Raw genomic sequence first — 18,257 nt, 5'->3', positions numbered from 1 at the left:
AATATGCCCAGAGAGGTAAGCAACAGTATCAGCCAAAATAGGTATTTTATAATACACAACATACATTTTTTCCAAAGAAGAGTGTGAATGTTCTAATGCCACCGAGTGTTAGTTTCCCAGCCATTTTTTTTTCAACAGAGGCATTTTAAACAGGCTAATTCTTAAGAAAGGCAAGTGGACCAAAGTCTTCCTCAGTCCATATTTCAAAAACAAAAAAGTGGAAGCTAGTCTTCAAGTTGAAAGGCTCCAAGGTGCCCACCTGTGCCCCTCCTGAAATATACTGACTCCAAAACTGTCTATGGAAGATCCAAAATCAATTATAAGAGTTGTCAAGCCTCCATTTCTCATATTCCTGGAAGGAAAATATGTTCTGAAGTCTATTACGCTAGGAATCTCAGCTTGGGAAAAAGAATAATAGTGTGAAATATAGAAACAGTTAGCTTTATTAGCCAATCAGATACAGCATTCAAAGTGCAGGGAAGGTCTGTTACTTTGGCCAAGCTACATATTTGAAGATACAGCCCTAGGCCTAGGAAGGCCATTAGTGAATCAAAAACCCTAAGGAGATTTTATTTTCTTTAGTTAATCATGAAATATGGAAACCCCATATAATTAGAATAAAGTTGCATAAAATAAAAACCTATAGCATACGTCTGATAGTTTTAATTTCTAAACTGTTAATATTAAGATCTGTCTTTTGTGGCTAATTTAAAAAGGCGACATCTGCTTCATTCTGCCCTGCTAAGCTTCCGAAAGTTTTGAGAGCTATGATTATGCTTCAGTCACCCCTTAATAGCAGTGAGCAGCCAAGGATGTAAAACCAACTGAAGTACTTCCTCCAATTTATATGAAAGTCTAAGTTCACTGAAATTCTGCATAACATGAAATCTAGAGCTAGAACTATATTATGTTCCAGATGGTGAATCTCAGAGACAGAACACAAACATTTACAATATATCATGTTCAGAGTCCAACTCCAAGCTTGATTCATGCCGCTGGCTCCTCTCTCGTCCTGCGCTCCATCCTCACGCCTTCTTTGACCTCCTACCTGAGACGTCTGCATCCCTCCACCTGTTACCTATCACCTCTCAGTCCATCCTTGTAAATCTCCACTCCTTGAACCACAGGCTTCAACACCTCCAATTTTCCGACTCTCAGCCACCACTTCTCTGTGGCACTTCCTCCGTTTTACTGATTTCCTGCATTAAGACCCTGGGCTTCTGAACATCTTTCAGGGCTTGTCAGAGGTGACTTCAGTTCACCAAGAATAAATAGGTGTCCTAGTGTTAACCATGAGCTTTCTGAGACTAAAAATAGCCCAGTTCCAAGTTTAAACATAGTGCAAAGCAAAGATGATGCAACAGACAATAATTCCCCAAGAAGCAACACGTGGCCATACCTCCTAACGCGGTTCGTCTGGCTCCGAGGTTTGTAATTCTCAGCCTGGCCAATGAATACAAAGATTCTTTAAGCACTAGTTAATAATCTGTCAAGAGAGCACAGCCGCGTGATGAAGTGGGAAGTCAAAAGTTCAGCAAGAGGATTTAGTGACTGGCTTCTAAACAAATAAATTATGGAAAAGGAAAGATTTACAGTCGGTAAACCTGACAGATGCCACTTTGACCACGTGATCAAGGTTGCCATCACTGGTGGTCTGTCAGGAGCTGTGATGTGCCTCTGATGTGATGCAGTAAGAAGGACACTTACCTCTGTGGTATTCTTCCCCCAAGTCCATAACCCTGGTCTAATCACAAGAAAACATCGGAAAATCCAAACTGATGGGAATTCTACAGAACACCTAATGAGTACATCTCACAACTGTCAAGGTCATGAAAGACAAGGGAAACCCAAGAAACTGTCAGAGACTGGAAGAGATGAAAGAGATGTGACCCGCAAAGGTAATCTGGAGCTAAAGAAAGACATTAGTGGAAAAACTGGTGTAGTGCTAATAAAATCTGTGGTTTTGCAAAATAGTAACGTCCCTACGGGAATTTTTAGTTTGGATCAATGTTCCATGGTCGTATGAGGCATTAACATTAGAGAAAGCTGGGCGAAAGGCGTATGGGAATTCTCTATGACTTTTGCAACTCTTCTGTAAATATAAAATTATTTAAAAAAAAAATAAATTCAGCAGGAGAAATGCTGAGAGGAAATGGAGAACAGAGGATCTCAAAGTGGAAGGTGCAGGTCTCGGCTCCTGCACTGCTGGCTGGGCAATTTTAGACAAGCTGCTGCACCTGACTGAGCCTCCACTTCCTCACCAGTCAAATATGCTTAATAATAGCTGCCTTATAACTTGTCAGATTAAAGATTGTATTAATCAAGGTCCAGTCAAGAAAACAAACCACATCAGTGGTTTTAACAGAGAATTTAATAGAAGGAACTGGTTAAACAGGCACCGGAGAACCAAAACACAGAAAGGGGATCCTGAGTGGACAGAGTGTCCTCAGGAAGTGGCTCCCTCCCCCAGAGCTGGGGGAACCAAGGCGAGGGGTTGGGGTTATCAGATCCTGGGGGCCTCCTGAAGCTGGAGTCACCACTTCTACTAAGCACCTGCGCTAACCCTCCCCCTCTTGCTTTTAAAAATATTTAACAGTATGGCTTAGCAGGGGATATGCACCTCTCGTGTTTAAAAGCATTTAAAATTTCAGTAAATGGAAACTATGGTTAGGGACTACGATCTATTCTACAATTATAACAACCTTTACCGCAATGCTCAGAGCTGCCTTCTAAAGATAAAGCATGGGGCTGATTCATTTCTGTAATAATCAGCGCTACTGTTTCAGCTGAGTGAAGTGTGTGGCTTCAGGGTGCTATTTACATGTACCCAAGCTCTTTGCCCCAGGAGTCTCTGACTTTTATAAAACACTTTCATTACAATTTAAGGCCGTTATGCATCTCTTTAAAAGCTGAAAAAATTAACCAGACTTTTCTTTGAAATGCAACACCGATATCTACAGTTTCCCGTAAGCTGGGGCGGACTCTGACAACAGGAAACAGAGGTGAGAGTGTGCATGCTTAGTTTCAGTATGTTTCAAAGAAATTTCGAGGAAATTCCTACAACACAGATGCTTTAGCTTCACTGCTGAAAACCACAGCCGATCTTGGTGCCCTGGTTTGTTAAGAAATACGGCATTCAACAACAAACCAAAAGTTGAAGCATTTAGCAGCACTTTCCAAGTCAGCAAAACTTATGTCAGAGAGTAAAGTTCCTTCTCAGAGCTTCTGGAAGCTCTGTCTACACTTCATTTATCACTTCCCCTTTGTGTGTGTGTGTGTGTGTGTGTAGCTTCCTGCTCTATTATAAATTTGAGGGCAAAATCTATGTTAGAGAAGTCTTTGTGTCACCCAGTATCAATAAACGGGCACATGGAGAAGGTAAAAATGGCTATTTGTAGCATGGCTATATGAATAAGGTTTTCAGAACAGTACAGTGTGTTCACATGGTGACCCTCTGGACTTTGAACATCTGCCCTAACTGGCAGGTTGGCACAATTAATACCCACAAAATAACTGAAAAAACACACAGCCACGTGTTTTTTAATAAAGGATTTGTGGAGCAATATTTATTTTATTTTATTTTTAAATTAAAAAATATTTTCTTAGTTGAAGTATAGTCAGTTTACAATGCTGCGTCAATTTCTGGTGTCTGGCATAATGTTTCAGTCATACATGTACATGCATATGTTCCTTTTCATATTCTTCTTCATTATAGGGTACTATAAAATATTGAATATAGTTCCCTGGGCTACACGGTATGACCTTGTTGTTTATTTTATATATGGTAGTTAGTATCTGCAAATTTTGAACTCCCAATTTATCCCTCCCCATCCTGTTCCCCCTACCCCCCCCGTAGCCATGTTTCTTTTCTCTGTCTGTGAGTCTGTTTCTGTTTTGTAAATAAGTTCATTTGTGTCTTTTTTTTTTTTTTTTTAGATTCCACATATAAGTGATATCATATGGTACTTTTCTTTCTCTTTCTGGCTTAATTTACTTAGAATGACGATCTCCAGGTCCATCCATGTTGCTGCAAATGGCATTACTTTATTTATTTTTTTTACGACTGCATAGTATTGTGAAGTAATACTTATCAAGTTTAACTAGGAGCAAAGACCCTCTGGCCCTGCCAGTGAGCTGTGTGCAAGACTGAAATGGAAGAATGAAAACAAAATGATTTAATAAGGTGGAGGGGACACAAGGAGCTGGAAGATCCAGGGTCCTGCCTCCATTCTGGCACCAACTCTGGTGTGTGAGACCTCAGGTGAGCAATTTAACATCTCTCGGCATCAATTTTCTTATCTGTAAAATGGGATTAAACAGCCTTTGTCTATCACGTAGGGTGATTAAGACCAAATTAAAAATGTTTTAAAAACCACACAGTGCTGTGAAAATACAGGTGATCATTACGGATTATCATTACTGATGATATTACCTTCTTTAAAGAATTCTCCCTAAAATGCAATTTTGAATATTTGGAAAAAAGAACGTACAAATGAAACATCAGCAGTTAGGTAAGTATCTCTTACCTATGAATCCCAAAGCACTTAGAGTGAATACAATTTAGGATATACCTCATTTTGCTGTGACCAGGAGAATTACTGTAAATCTGCCACCCACCCTATTAGAATTTAACCTCTTTGGAATGGCAAATCCCCCCTTGGGAGGCACGTAAATTCTTCCCACAGTGACTGGAAGGCTCTGAGATTCTCAGTTTGTGATCAGATGGAAGCGGAAGACACGGTCTAAAGTCAAATGAGAGCTGAGCAAGCTCACCTCTTGTCTGTTCTGACTCTGATGGTCTAATGAACAAACGTGACTTCTGGACACGATCCAAAACAATCACAAGCCAATGAGGAAAACAAAGCACAGGTGGAGACGGGCAGCTCCCGCCCTGCAGTGAGACCTACGCTGCTGGGAGCTGGGCCTGACCGTGCTGGCTGAGGGCGGCTGGTGCAGGGGCAACGCTGACTTGCCACCCCTCCCATGGCCACGTGCACACACGGCATCTGGGGGCCACGCCGACCACCTCTCGTTTACACAAGACAGACAGGAGCTCCCCGGGCCACATGGAGAACAGGCCACGGAGAGAGCACTGGCATGTCTATGAACCACTCATCCATCCTTCCCAAGACCTTCCTTTTTTTTTCCCCACTTAAGTCAGGTTTATTGAGGTATAATTTACACCCAGGAAAATTCACCCATTTTAGCGTACCATTCTATGAATTTTGATAAGCACATACAGCTCTGTAACCACCACTGTAGTCAAGATACAGACTATTTCCATCACCCCCAAATGTTCCTTCATGCCCTTTTGTAGTCAGCCCCTCCCTGCGCCCCGAGTCCTTGGCGATTACTAACCTGTTTCCTATCCCTGTAGTTTTGCCCTTTCCAGAATGACAGGACACATTCTTTCCAATGGTTAATGAAATAGCCAAAGGCCTCACTGAACTCTGCACAGGTCATCGTGTGTTCATCTGCCCTGTGAGCCTCTCGAATATATTAGGAGGGAGAAGCCAGGGTCTGATGGGTACGAAGGGCGGTAACATTCACTGCCGCGTGGATGACCCTGCAAGCTCTACCAAAAGCAGGTTGCGTCTTCGTGGGATGTGAAGCAGCTCTTCTGCATCCAGAGACCTCTTGCTTTAAACTGTCTCTATAAAATACCCAGGCTTCCTCTTCCATGATTGTGTAGTACTAGACGCAACCAGGCTTCCTTCTGGTTTAGTTGAACTTTTGCGATTAAAAGAAAACATAAATTACTGTAGCTGAAATGGAATATAGATTCAAAAGAAAATTCTGTTAAGCTAAAAAGCTTGAGTTTCCACAGAATGTTCTTCCAGCCCATCACATTTGGCTTGACCTCATACTGAGTTATTTTGTGCCTAGCAAAATACTCAAGTTTTATTGAATTCTGCAAGAACCCCTCAAAGCTTCCTGCATAACATAAAGTGTGAAGCACATATAAATGCACAAGAGGTACAATTAAGAGCCCCACAGCAAATCTAGAGTGAGGGAAACTGCAAATCACCTTCTAGCACAACACAAGATCACATTACAGCTTTTTTTTTTTAATTAAAAAATTGTTACAGATGGAAAATCCTTGTCCTGTAATTTCAAAGCCTCAATTATGTTGTTTATTCATTCCCTTTTTACCCTATGTAATAAATTATATCTTTTATACTAGATATATAAGGGGTTATTACCAAATTTTGAGATGTAGTTTGAATAAATGATGGAAAATTTGAAGTCAAACAGTGCTTCCCAGCTTCCCATAGGCACAGATTTGAAAATTTGAAGAAATGAATGTAAAGGCTTATGACAGCTCCCCCTCCTACAAGTTCCTATAACAGATTAAACACCGGTATTTACCTCTGCTCCCTTCTGAATTCCCACTGAAGTGACAGTAAAGGGAGTGGGAAGGAAGAAAAAAGTATAAAACCACAAGAACAGAGAGAATGGGAGAGGAAATAACAAAAAGAATTGGAAGCTGAAACACACACAGACAAATGGAAACGGATTTAGGAGAACAGAAAAGGCTGAAATTCCAAATGCCAGAAGGATAATTGTGCCCAGAATCCCAGAAAGGCTTAGGAATTGGAGGCAGCTGGTCCTCCTAAAAGTGCGGGAAGCTGCAAAGAGGAGACTGGGGAGGTCTGAATGAAAAGCATTTCCACTCCGAGATCTTTTCCCAGACACCACGTGGTCAGGAGACCACCTGTCCCCTTCTAACAGAAGACTGGATGTTTACCAAGGAGTAAGTTAGAGGATCTGACAGTCCCAGGGACGCCGGGTACGGCTGCGGGAGGGGAGCTCTTTGAAAACAGGGCTAAGTCAAGGTCCCCATACAGAGGCTTGGAGGCTTGCTGAGACCGCCCTGCCCCTTCCCCGCTCACCTCCCAGAACGCTGGCAGGCAGGCTTGTGACTCGCCCCCCTCTGCACACCCCCACCCCACATCACCACGCTGGATATGAGTGGATTCTTCACTGGAGAAACAAGACACGGTCACCTGATTTACGACAAAGGAGATGCTGCAATGCCGTGAGAAAGGATGAAGTGGTCTTTTCCACAGCTGGTGCTGGGTCAATTTAAACAAAAGGAAAAGAAGGAAAGGAACTTTGGCTCCTACTTCACAGCACAGCCCACAATCAATTGCAGATGGATGGCCGCACTAAATGTGAGAGGTAAAACAAGGCTACGTGAGGAAAACCAGCACGTCTTCATGATTTGGCTATTTGAAATTTCTTAAACAGGATACAAAAAGTGTTACCATGTAAGAAAATAATTGATAAATTGGACTCTATTAACATTTAGAACTTCTGTTCAACTAAAGATCCCACTTAAGAGAGTGAAAAGGCTAAACTTCAAAGTTGCTAAGGTTCTAGATCTTAAATGTTCTCACCACAAAAAGGAAATAATAATTAGGTGCCCTGAGGGAGGAGTTAGCTAACACCTGGGTGGTAATGTATCAAACCAACAGGTTGCACACCTTAAACTGACACAGTGTTATCTGTCAATTATTTCTCAATAAAAATAAATACATTATGTTTAAAGAGAGAGTGAAAGGCAAGCAGAGACTAGGAGAAGATAGTTGCAACATATTTTTCTGAGAGGACTCATGTTTTCTTATTATTTCCTTACTCAGAAAGAAAGAGCAGATGAGCCAATAGAAAAGATCTGAACTGACATTTCACAAAGGAGGGATCCAAACGGCTGATAAATGTATGTAAAGTGCTCAACCTCATGAGTCACCAGGAAAATGGAAATTACTTCTGCACACACATCAGAACAGCTAAAATGAAAAAGATGGAAACTGCTAGGTGGTGGGGACTCCAGATACTCCTGGTACGTGTCAAGTTGGAATAGTCATTTTGGAAAGCTGTTTGGCAGTTACTGCCACAGCATACCGAGCGCCCCAGCAATGCCACCCCTGGGCTCCTACCAAATATGCATACGCATGCTGAACAAAATACCTACAGTGGAGTTAGTGTTCACGACAGCACGATTCTTTTGTCTTTCTTTCTTTTTTCCCCCCTTTTTTCTTTCTTTTTATTGAAGTGGAGTTGATTTATAATGTTGTGTTGGTTTCTGGTGGACAGCATAGTGACTCAGCTATACATATATTCTTTTTCATTACAGGTTATTAGAAGATATTGAATGTAGTTCCCTGTAGGAACTATACAGTAAGACCTTGTTGTTTATCTATTTTACATATAGTAGTCTGTATCTGCTAATCTTGAACTCCTAATGTATCCCTCTCACTCTTTCCCCTTTGGTAACTATAAATTTGTTTTCTATGTCTGTGAGTCTGTTTCTCTCTTGTAAATAAGTTCGTTTGTATTTTTTAGATTCCACATGTAAGTGATATCATATGATATTTGTCTTTTGCTGTCTGATTTACTTAGTATGATCATCTCTAGGTCCATCCACGTTGCTGCAAATGGCATTGTTTCTTTTTTATGGCTGAGTAGTATTCCATTACATATATATACACCAGATCTTCTTTATCCAGTCATCTGTTGATGACATTTGGGTTACTTCCATGTCTTGGCTGTTGTAAACAGTCACAGCATGATCCTTAATAGCTAAAGTGCCCAAACAACAGAATGCCAAAGGCCTATCAACAATAGGGTGGAGAAATTACAGTTGATTCACACATGGAATCCTATACCTCAGACAGGTGAGTCTCACAAATGTTCTGAGTGGAAGGAAGGGGACAAACAGACACATGTCATGGCTCCACTTACATCAAGTTCAAGCCAGGAGAGAAGGTGGATCGTGTTACCACGGGTGTGAGTAGTGACTGGAAGGGGGATGAAGGAGAGCTTTGGGGAGCTGGACATGTTCTATTTCTTGATCTGGATGCTGGTCACAGAAGAGTGTTCCATTTGTGAAAACCAACTGTACACGTATGATTTGTTCCTTTTTGGTGTATCTATTATCAAAAACATACTTTTTAAAAAGGACAAGCCAGCCCTATGTAATGGATCTAGAATGGTCTCCAAGATACACTATTTGATTAAAAAACAAGGGCAGAAGTGTGTACAGGATGTGCTGCCCCCCTCCAACCAGGTCTGCGCTCCCATCCCCCAGGGGCTGAGAATGTTGGCCACAAACAGCCCAGAGCTACACCTTCTCAGGAATTAGGAACCAGAGTCACCTGGTCTGAGAATCCTCCCAGTTCCTCCCTCCTCATACCACCGCAGGGCAGCCCACAGCCAGTGACTCACTGAGGTGGTTGGGGGGTGGTTTAAAAAGGCCAGCCCCTCTCCTTGAGATGGGGGGATTCTGTGGTACAAGCTGTACTCCAAAGCTTTCTCCAGGGACCAGCTGAAGCCAATCTCTGCCAAGACCACGCTGTTGCTTAGTTTTGCTCCCCTGCCCCATCTGGCGTCTGCTGTCCTCCTTCTCCAGAGAGCATGCCTTCAATAAATAGTTTTCACAAAGATCTCCAACTCATGTTTGCTTCCAGAGAGTCTGACTTAAGCCAGATGGTATCAGAAGTTGCCTAAGGAAGCGGACTCTGCAGGTGGAATTTTGGGGGTGGGTCCTCACGAGCCAGATGGCAACAAGGACCCGTTCAGGAGGGTGACAGTCCCTGGGGCGCTGTCGTAGTGCCATGTGGGGCAGGGACGCACTGGCTGGTTTAAAATCTCTGGTACAGGAGGCGCGGAAGATGTGGCTACAGCAAGGACTGTGGAATTGGGTGGGTGCTATTAAGGGCTGTCCCTTCATAGAAAATGGAAAGATAGTCTCAGATGCAGCAATCAACAGTTTAAAGCCAAGTGTGACAGTCGGCCAGCCTAAAAACACTCACGTACCCCAGACAAAGGCCCTAACTTTAAGGAATGGCAGAACTAAAAAGAAGGCTGACTATATATAAAAATAGATCAAAAACCCCACAAATTTCTTCTGTATAGCACAGGGAACTATATTCAACATATTGTAATAACCTTTATGAAAAGGAATATGAAAATGAATACATGTATGTATATGCGTGACTGGGACATTGTGCTGTACACCAGTCATGGACACATTGTAACTGACTGTACTTCAATAAAAATAAATAAACATTTAAAAATTAAAAAAAAATAAATAAAAAGAAGGCTGAACTCAGTCAGCCAAGTGTACTAAGTCAAAGTCAGGGCCATGATGGAAAAGAGTGAACTCCAAGGCCGGCCATGGGGATGTCTGTGTCTACTTGAGAATTGTGAATCCCGGATTCCCTAGACTCTGCCTCTTATGCTGATTACCAGCCAATGTGGATTCTGCCTCTCGGATCAGGGCCCTCTTTCTCGTTCCTACTGTGACCTGAGGTCAGACTTCTCTCAGCTCATTTGGGGAACTCGTTCCCCTGATGCTCTCACAACCCTCCAAGAGGTGGAAGCAGCCCAAGTGTCCAATGGCAGATGAACAGATAAACAAATGTGCTCTATACACACAATGGAATATTATTCAGCCTTAAAAAGGAAGGAAATTCTGACACCTGCTACAACCTGGATGAACCTTGAGGATATTAATGCTCAGTGAAATAAGCCTGTCACAAAAAAGACAAATACTATAATATTCCACTTATATGAGGTCCTTAGGTTGAATTCTTAGAGACAGTAGAATGGTGGTTGCCAGGGGCTGGGGGGAGGCGAAAAGGAGGACTGAGCATTTAACGGGTGTAGAGTTTCAGTTTTGCAAGATGAGAGTTCTGGAGATGGGTGTAAAACAATGTCAGTGTACTGAACTGTACTCTTAAAAGCGTTAAGATGGTAACATGTGATGTTATGTGTATTCTGTCATAATTTAAAAAAAACTGAAAGTGAAAAAAAAATATTGAGAAGATGATTTATTGAATTGAGCCAGGTGGTCACCTCTTGGGAGAGCCCAGAAGTAGGGAGACCTGTATAATAAAGATGCTATTTTTAGGGGGAGAGGGTGTAGCTCAGTGGTAGAGCATGTGCTTAGCATGTATGAGGTCCTGGGTTCAATCCCTAGTACCTCCATTAAAATTAAAAAATGAGAAGAAGAACGCTATTAAAAAAAATCTGTACATCAAACTGTCTGCAAAGCCCTAAACCATTTCAAAAGTAGGAAAATTCATTCCCTTGTTTGGCTCTTTTATAGTCTGGGTTTTCTTTATCCTCAGGTTGTTAAAAGCAGGCCACAGCCACACTGAATCTGAAGTTTCTAAAGGTGAATCGTTGCCGGTTCACACCAAGAGGACGCCACCCGGCTCCATTCCTCATCACGCTTATTCTGATTGTTTTCTCATTCTCCACAAGCCCACATCCACTTCTTAGCACATCCCCGCCCCACTCAGCAGACCACACCCTTCCTGCGGGTCACTGAAAAAAAAAAAAAAATGGAAGCCATTATTTTATGAACTTCCTTAATTTCCCTACTGCTATATATTCTCCTAGACCTACTTCCTTCCTGTGTTCAGCAGTAGTGCTGCCTCTGTTTTTGAAAAAGATTAAAATGCTTTTAATTAAAAAATGGAAATATGTGGGGGAGGGTGTAGCTCCAATGGTAGAGCGCATACCTACCACACACGAGGTCCTGGGTTCAATCCCCAGTACCTCCGTTAAAATAAGTAAATTAATAAACCTAATTACCGCCCTCCAAAACAACGAAGGAAAGAAGCTAGCAGGCAAAAGGCCAAAAACCCAATTACACACACACACACACACACACACACACACACACACACACACACACACGAGGCCCACTCCCTCCACGGACTCTAGATTGCACCGTGGCACCCAATCCCCAATGTGGCTGTATTTGGAGATGGGGCTTTGGGGAGGTAATGAGGGTTAGATAAGGTCATAAGGTGGCATTAGTGGCTTTAAAAGAAGAGAACGAGAGAGATATCCGTCTCTTTCTGCCATGTGAACACACAGCAAAAGGTGGCCACCACAAGCCAGGAAGAAGGCCTTCACCAGCAACCTCCTCTGCCGGTACCTTGACCTTGGACTTCCCCACCTCCTGAGAAATGAGTATCTGTTGAGCCACCCACTCTGTGGTAGGGCAGACTCCTAGGCCCCTAGGCAGCAGACACCAGGGCACTTGTGACCAACCTGCCCAGTTACACCGAGGCCTGGGCACAAACCAACCTGCAGACAGAACACGTGCAGAGCATCCCATTTAAGTGGTAGCTGCCCACGGGGGCCGCTCCTCCGTGTCCTCTGCCTCAACTCCTCCCTTCCCCTCAACTCACACTGCCCACAACTCCTGAACCCGCAGCACCTTTACTTCTTAACGCCACTCCCCTAGCTCAGCCACTCCTCTAGCTCAGCCACTCCTCTATCCCAGCTGCAGTAAACTACTGCTTCCTAACTGCTCTCCGTATCTCCTCTCCTTCTGATTCACTCCACACTGCGAGCTGATTTAAACAGTTAACTTTCTAAAATGCAAATCAAATCGCAATAGTTGTCATTGTTGGAATCGTCAAAACTCTTCCTGCAAGGTAGGTATTGTTACGGATGAGGGAACAGAGGCTCGGGGATGGCCATGCCTTCATCAACACCACAAAGCTAGTCAATGGCAAAGCCTCTCATGACTGTGACCTTCTCTACGGCCACAGAGAGGAAAGTATACACTTCTCGGTTACAACACTCATGGCCCTTCAAACATGGGTCCAATTTGTCTTTCCAGCGTCATCTTCCACCAACTTCCCTCAGGATCCAGTCCTCACAGCCTACTGGCCATTCTGGAAGCCCGACGTGCACTTTTGCATCTTGGTGTTTCCTCACAGTGCCTGGGAATTCTGCCTTAGCAGCACTTGGGAAATCCTGCTCACCCCTCCAGGTACAAGGGCTCACCTCTCAGAGCCCTGGGCGGAGGGCATCCCCTCTCCCCTGCACTGTCAGAGCACTAGCCCTGTCTCTCATAGAACTTACCACGATTCATCACAGTGAGGGGCAATCTGCCTACCCCACGATGCTGGAGCTCCTCGGGGCAGGGGCCAAGTCCTTCTCAGCTCTGCATCCCCAGTTGCCATCACAATATATGACTCACAGCACCATGGACCGAATGTACAGCACCATAGCTGACACACAGCTCTATGCATGCAATTCACAAATGGAAATGCCACCAAGTTCCTTTGAGTAACTGGCTCTCCCTGCACACATGTGAATAAAAGGGTTCAGTGCCCAGGAACTGGAGTGAAGCACAAATTTGGAGTCTATCTCTATTAGGGGTAGAAAGAAAGCCCATCTGAGTACGCCTTGTGTTTAAGGCCAGCAGTGCAGCCAGGCTGCAGGGAGCGTGAGGAGGGGAAAGCACGTTCCCAGGGCCCCGGGGACAGCTCACACAGAGGATGCGGGGTGCGGGAGCTTGCCTGCAACTCAGCTGCTTCCCCTCAGGTGAGAGGAAAGATCTGAATTCACGTAGAGTCAACATCACTTGATACTCTGACAATCCTAAATTCACTAAGCCTCTACATAATTTAGAGTTTTAGCAGCAATTTACCTCAACAAGACATGATCTAATAAAGGACAAAAAAAAAAAAAAATCAGCATGAGCTCTTCTGCCACCTAAGAAAGGGGAGGGATGGCTTTCATTTAACATCTTATAACTGTGACACACAAACACAGCCATCTTACCTCCTCCAGCTAGGCACCAGAGCAGAAGGACCTCCGGGAGCCCTGCTCACTACTTGAGACAATTACTTAAAAACCAGTGAGTATTCTCTCCACCCAGAACTATCAGGAGCTGCAGAAATAACAGACCTGAGAGGTTGGTGGGCACAGCTAACATCGTTCCATACCCTCCCGTCCAGCAATTCCAGTGCATTTTTCAAGCATGACATGCTTATAAAGTCAGAACCCCCTCAACTTTAAAAGTGGGTAATTTGAGAGCCTGAGTGATGGACTTGCCAAGGTCACAAAGGGTTTAATACTAAGATGTAAATAAACCTTGAAATCTTGCTTCCAACCTCTCTTCAGCCACCTTTCTGTGTATATACACACACTCCAGTCCTTTAAATCTGACCTGAAGACTTGATAATAAATTTGACTTTGACGGATTATCCTAAGTGGGAGGTCAGCGGGGCTCCAGTAAGAGCTAAGGGCTGAGCGACTGCTCCGTCAAAGGGTCCTCGTCTTAGTCCGATCGCACAGAAATGACAGGAAATGCCCCCAGTCCCAGAAGCCAGGAAGTCTATGGCATTTGTATTTCCCTCTAACCATTTATTTCGACATGTTTTGTCCCCATCTCTCTGGAAAGAGGAGCTGTTCTTGCCTGGAGCTGCTGGATGGCTTTATAAGGCTGTTCTCTTTCCTCTGCAACCTGATGCCCATTTAATGACACCCAGATATGTTACTAGAGAGTAGAGGTCAGTCCTTCAGAACTCGAGCTACACGTCAGCCTTCAATCACTGGGCCTTCCCCTGAACGAGCTGGCGCACAGTAATGGCAAACTCCCAGGGTCAGGTCGGCAGGTGGAATTACACACCACATACCAGCTTTCTCAAGAGACACCATGAGGGTGTCACCGCTGCTCTGGCTACTTTCGGCTCGCTCTCCACGTCTCACAAACTGAACTCGACCATCTACTCAAACAGGCTCACAGGCAGGATGTGGGCAGGGCTCCTGAGGACACCTGAGCTGACTGGCAGGAAAGGGCAGAGGACCCCAGGCTCTGGAGCTGGACTGCTGGGCTCAAATCCTGATTCAGTCACTTGCAGGCTTTGCAATCTTTGTTTCGGTTCTTTGGGTCTCCTTCATCTGTCAGATCAGGGCCCTCCTCATCAGAGGATGAAAACAAACTGAGGAAATGTGTATGAAGAGCTTAGGACCACCAGGCCAGGCAAACAGTAGGTGCTTAATAGATGTAAACTATAATTATTATTCACGAAGGAAGGGGGAAAAGAAAAGGGAAATGTGCTACATTTATTCCATCTCCTATACTTCTATCTACCTCTTTAAGGTTACTCTGATTTGCTTTCTTAACATGAAATTATGATGTCTTTTGAAAACATTTGCTCTGGGCAACATTAAGCGTATGTAATGATTACTCCATAAAAAAACAACAAAAAGGCCAATGTTGATGGTCCATTGGGAGAAAGCCTGAAAGTTAAGGTCAAGGCTGCTCTCCGGTGCTTCTGGGAGAGCTCGGTCATTCATGGGCTCACAGAGAAGTGTAAACAAGGCTGTTAAACTTTGGGAAGGTTGACAGCCAGCACAAACCTCAAAGGAACCCAAAGAAGCATTCCCTTCTTTTAAAATTCTCTTTATGGCCTGAAAAGGTCAAAAAAAATTTTTTTAATATACAAACTATTCTGACATCAGAAGAAAGAAAAAAGGGAGGAAGAAACGGATGCAAACGGCAAGCCCACATGAGAAGAAAGGGCATTTTCCGAGCACGAGCTGACTCCCGGCGAAGAGCTCCGATCCAGCTCCAACAGAAAAAAAAAGAACAAGGTCTTTCCACTCTAATAACTCAGGTACTAGTAGCAAATTCAGGGAGAAGACATTTAGTAGGTATGAGTTGTCATAAGTGAATCTGAAGCAGAAAGGACGTGGTATTTTTCAGAAGTCCTACTGAACTAAGAATTATAAGCAGGGTGGGGGTCACTTCAGATAGAAAGACAGAAAACATGAAAACCAATAATAGCCCCCCCAAAATGTTTTTCAATTGTAGCTCCAGGTGAAGACTGTCACCTGATTAACCTTCCTTAAAAACAAAAACAAAAAACCCCTGATTTCCCAGGCTACTCATCTGCCTTAAAAATCTTCAACGTTCCTCAGAGCCTACAGGGGAGAGTCAAAAATCTCTCCAGGTGATGGAGCCCCCACCTACCTTTCCAATCTTGTTTTGCCATCAGGAAAAGTCCACTCCCACCAGACTGGCTTCCTTATTTGTTCCAGGGGAGGAACAAGCCACGCTCATTTCAGCTTTTTATCCCCAGCACCTAACACAGTGCCTGGCACACAGTTGCTCAGTAAACGGTTGCTGACTTGGGGGAAGGCAGAGCTCAGTGGTCCTGGGTTCAACCCCCAGTACTTCTGTTAAATAAGTAAATAAGTAAATAAAACTAATCACCTCTCCATCCCCAAATTAAAAACAAAATAAACAAACACAACAACAAGAAAAATGGTTGCTGATTCAGCAGAAATGTGAATGCTTTCAGGCCTGTGCTCTGTACCTCACTCCCGGGAAGCCCCTGTCCCACTGGCCCAGTGAAAACCCAGCCACTCTCCAAAGCCTCACTCAGTCCCGCCACCTCTCCTCCACGCCAGCGCCAAAGCCTCTGCCCTGGCCACCCACCCCCCCAACTCTCAACCCCTGCAGAATCCAGTCCCTTCAGACGTTTATTGCTGTGGAAACATTTCCTGTTCACCTGTTTGGCATGCCTCACTAAACTGGGAGTTTCTGGAGGGAGGCAGGATGTTCTGAAGCGATGCAAAGCAGTGGAAAGGTTACTAAGCAGTGGCTAGGCAGATCCAATTCTGTGACTTTGGGAAAACGTTCTGTAAGGCACTTAGAACAGGGCCTGGAACAGAGTCTACGTGTCAATAAAGGCTCCTGCCTGCTATCCACCTCAGGGAACCTCAGTTCTCTCACTTACCAGACGGGATTAATCATAGGTCCTCTGTCTTTACGAAGACCAGGAATAACATCCGAGAAGCATCTCGGACCATCCTTAGCACGTGGTAGCCACTCACCAGCCACATGGCAGCCGTTACTACAAAGCCTCGTGCTGGGGGCCGAGAAAATGCTCCATCAAGGTTTACGGAATGTGCTGAATGAATTGAAAGAGAGACAGCCTGATACCAACTAGGATATTGAGGGAAACTTTTTCAGTCACTCATTCAACAGGTCTTTATTAAGGGCTTATCGGAATGTCCCAGGCTTTGCTCTGGGTGCTCAGAAGCTGTGGTGAAACAGCCCCTGCCCTGTGAAATGTACACTCTAAAGGGGAAGGCAGGCAACAAACAGAGGAAGGGACGGAGAAATGAAAGCTTACGTGGTATTAGGTGCAATGAAGAGGGACACAAAGCAAGGTGAGGGCAGGCTGGGGGCTGGGCAGGGGCAGGCTGCAGAGGTGGCACTGAGGCAGGGCTTCCCATCTGTAGGAGAGCTGGGGTTTATGAGATGTTCTCATCCTCAAGCCAACTCTACACTTTCCCACAGGTCAGTCTCCAGCACTGGGAGACCCCGCTCTGCCCAAGAGGCTGCAGTCTGGCTCCTTGGGCCCCTCCTGACTCACAACAAGCTACAAATGCTGCTGAACCATCAATTACAGACTCCTTTTGACCAGGCTGTTTGAATGGGCCACCGAGCCCCACGTAGAAGGGATCGGACCACAACCACGCCCCACGTGGAAGGGATCGGGCCACGACCACGCCCCACGTGGAAGGGATCGGGCCACAACCATACCGCAACTGGTCTGCTCCCCAGGAAGTTCAGGTCGCTGTTCTCTCCAAACAGGTAGCCTTCGGGGTGAGTTGAGTCAAACTTCTCTCCTCCCATAATGAAGTGGCTAGCAAAATAGCTTCCTAGAGATAGAAAAATCAAACAGAAACCAGTCAAAATAAACCAAGCAGAGAAAGCCAATTAGGGTAAAAAAAAGTTACCCTTCAACTAATTATTTGAGCAATTTCTAACCCTAGGAGAATTGTCTTCCCTTGATTGGAGACAATGGCACCGAATAAGCAAAAGTGTAGCAGTGAGAACCCAAGATACCAAATATAAAACAGATCACTGTGTTCCTTTTGACATTCTTAATTGAATCCTTACTGTGATCTGCCTACAATAGCATCAGCCAAAAGACCAGAAGGCCCCACAGTGCACATTAACAAACATATCTATGTACTTTGTTTCTGATTTTTTTTCCCTTAAACTTGAAGTGGCTGTTCTCTGTTCTCCATGTCATCAGGAATCCTAACCGCAGGTATCAGCATGCATACACACACATGCATTTCTTTGCCTAGATTTTCATAAGCCTAATGAATTTCTCAAATTCATTCACAGTACCAATGGCCAAGGTAGCAGGGACATCAGTCATGGCAGGCTCTCTCTGCCCCACCTTGACCAGCCAGGAGGCAGGGATATTTCAACTCTGCAATAACCGGATGCAATCAGCAGCCAGGGTCAGAATCTCCATCTGCCTTATCCAGAGAGACGGAGGAGCTGTGCCAGGATGTGATGGAACCTAGTGACCAAGGGAGGCTCAGGTAACACCGCACATTCCATCTGGGAACACTTTCCAAATCTGATGATTAGACAAATGCCTCCTAACCCATATTTCTATAATATAATT

General features: G+C 44.4%; 1 protein-coding gene and 1 long non-coding RNA gene across 10 annotated transcripts in view; one reads left to right on the top strand and one right to left on the bottom strand.

Moving 5' to 3' along the window:
• RNF157 (ring finger protein 157) overlaps window positions 1-18,257 on the bottom strand; it is a 69,700-nt gene that overhangs the window by 35,036 nt on the left and 16,407 nt on the right. For all 4 annotated transcript variants that reach the window (XM_032456782.1, XM_032456780.1, XM_032456783.1 and 1 more), the window contains exon 2: window positions 17,375-17,493. In XM_032456782.1, coding sequence (XP_032312673.1) covers window positions 17,375-17,493 — 119 coding nt within the window. The remainder of the gene's footprint in view (window positions 1-17,374; window positions 17,494-18,257) is intronic.
• On the top strand, window positions 1,468-11,485 carry LOC106728641. 6 transcript variants are annotated; one of them, XR_004311641.1, is made up of 5 exons: window positions 1,472-3,002; window positions 3,999-4,261; window positions 7,644-7,843; window positions 8,138-8,181; window positions 11,136-11,485. It is a non-coding gene; the product is annotated as an uncharacterized LOC106728641 (long non-coding RNA). The 6 variants fall into 6 exon arrangements; XR_004311643.1 differs by lacking the exons at window positions 8,138-8,181; window positions 11,136-11,485 and adding an exon at window positions 3,937-3,962 and having other exon boundaries at window positions 1,468-3,002; window positions 4,105-4,261; window positions 7,644-8,125; XR_004311639.1 differs by lacking the exons at window positions 8,138-8,181; window positions 11,136-11,485 and having other exon boundaries at window positions 1,470-1,898; window positions 2,961-3,002; window positions 7,644-8,125.

This window comes from Camelus ferus, chromosome 16 (assembly GCF_009834535.1).
Source record: "Camelus ferus isolate YT-003-E chromosome 16, BCGSAC_Cfer_1.0, whole genome shotgun sequence".
NCBI lineage: Eukaryota > Metazoa > Chordata > Mammalia > Artiodactyla > Camelidae > Camelus > Camelus ferus.
This window is presented reverse-complemented; position numbering and strand designations above follow the sequence as displayed.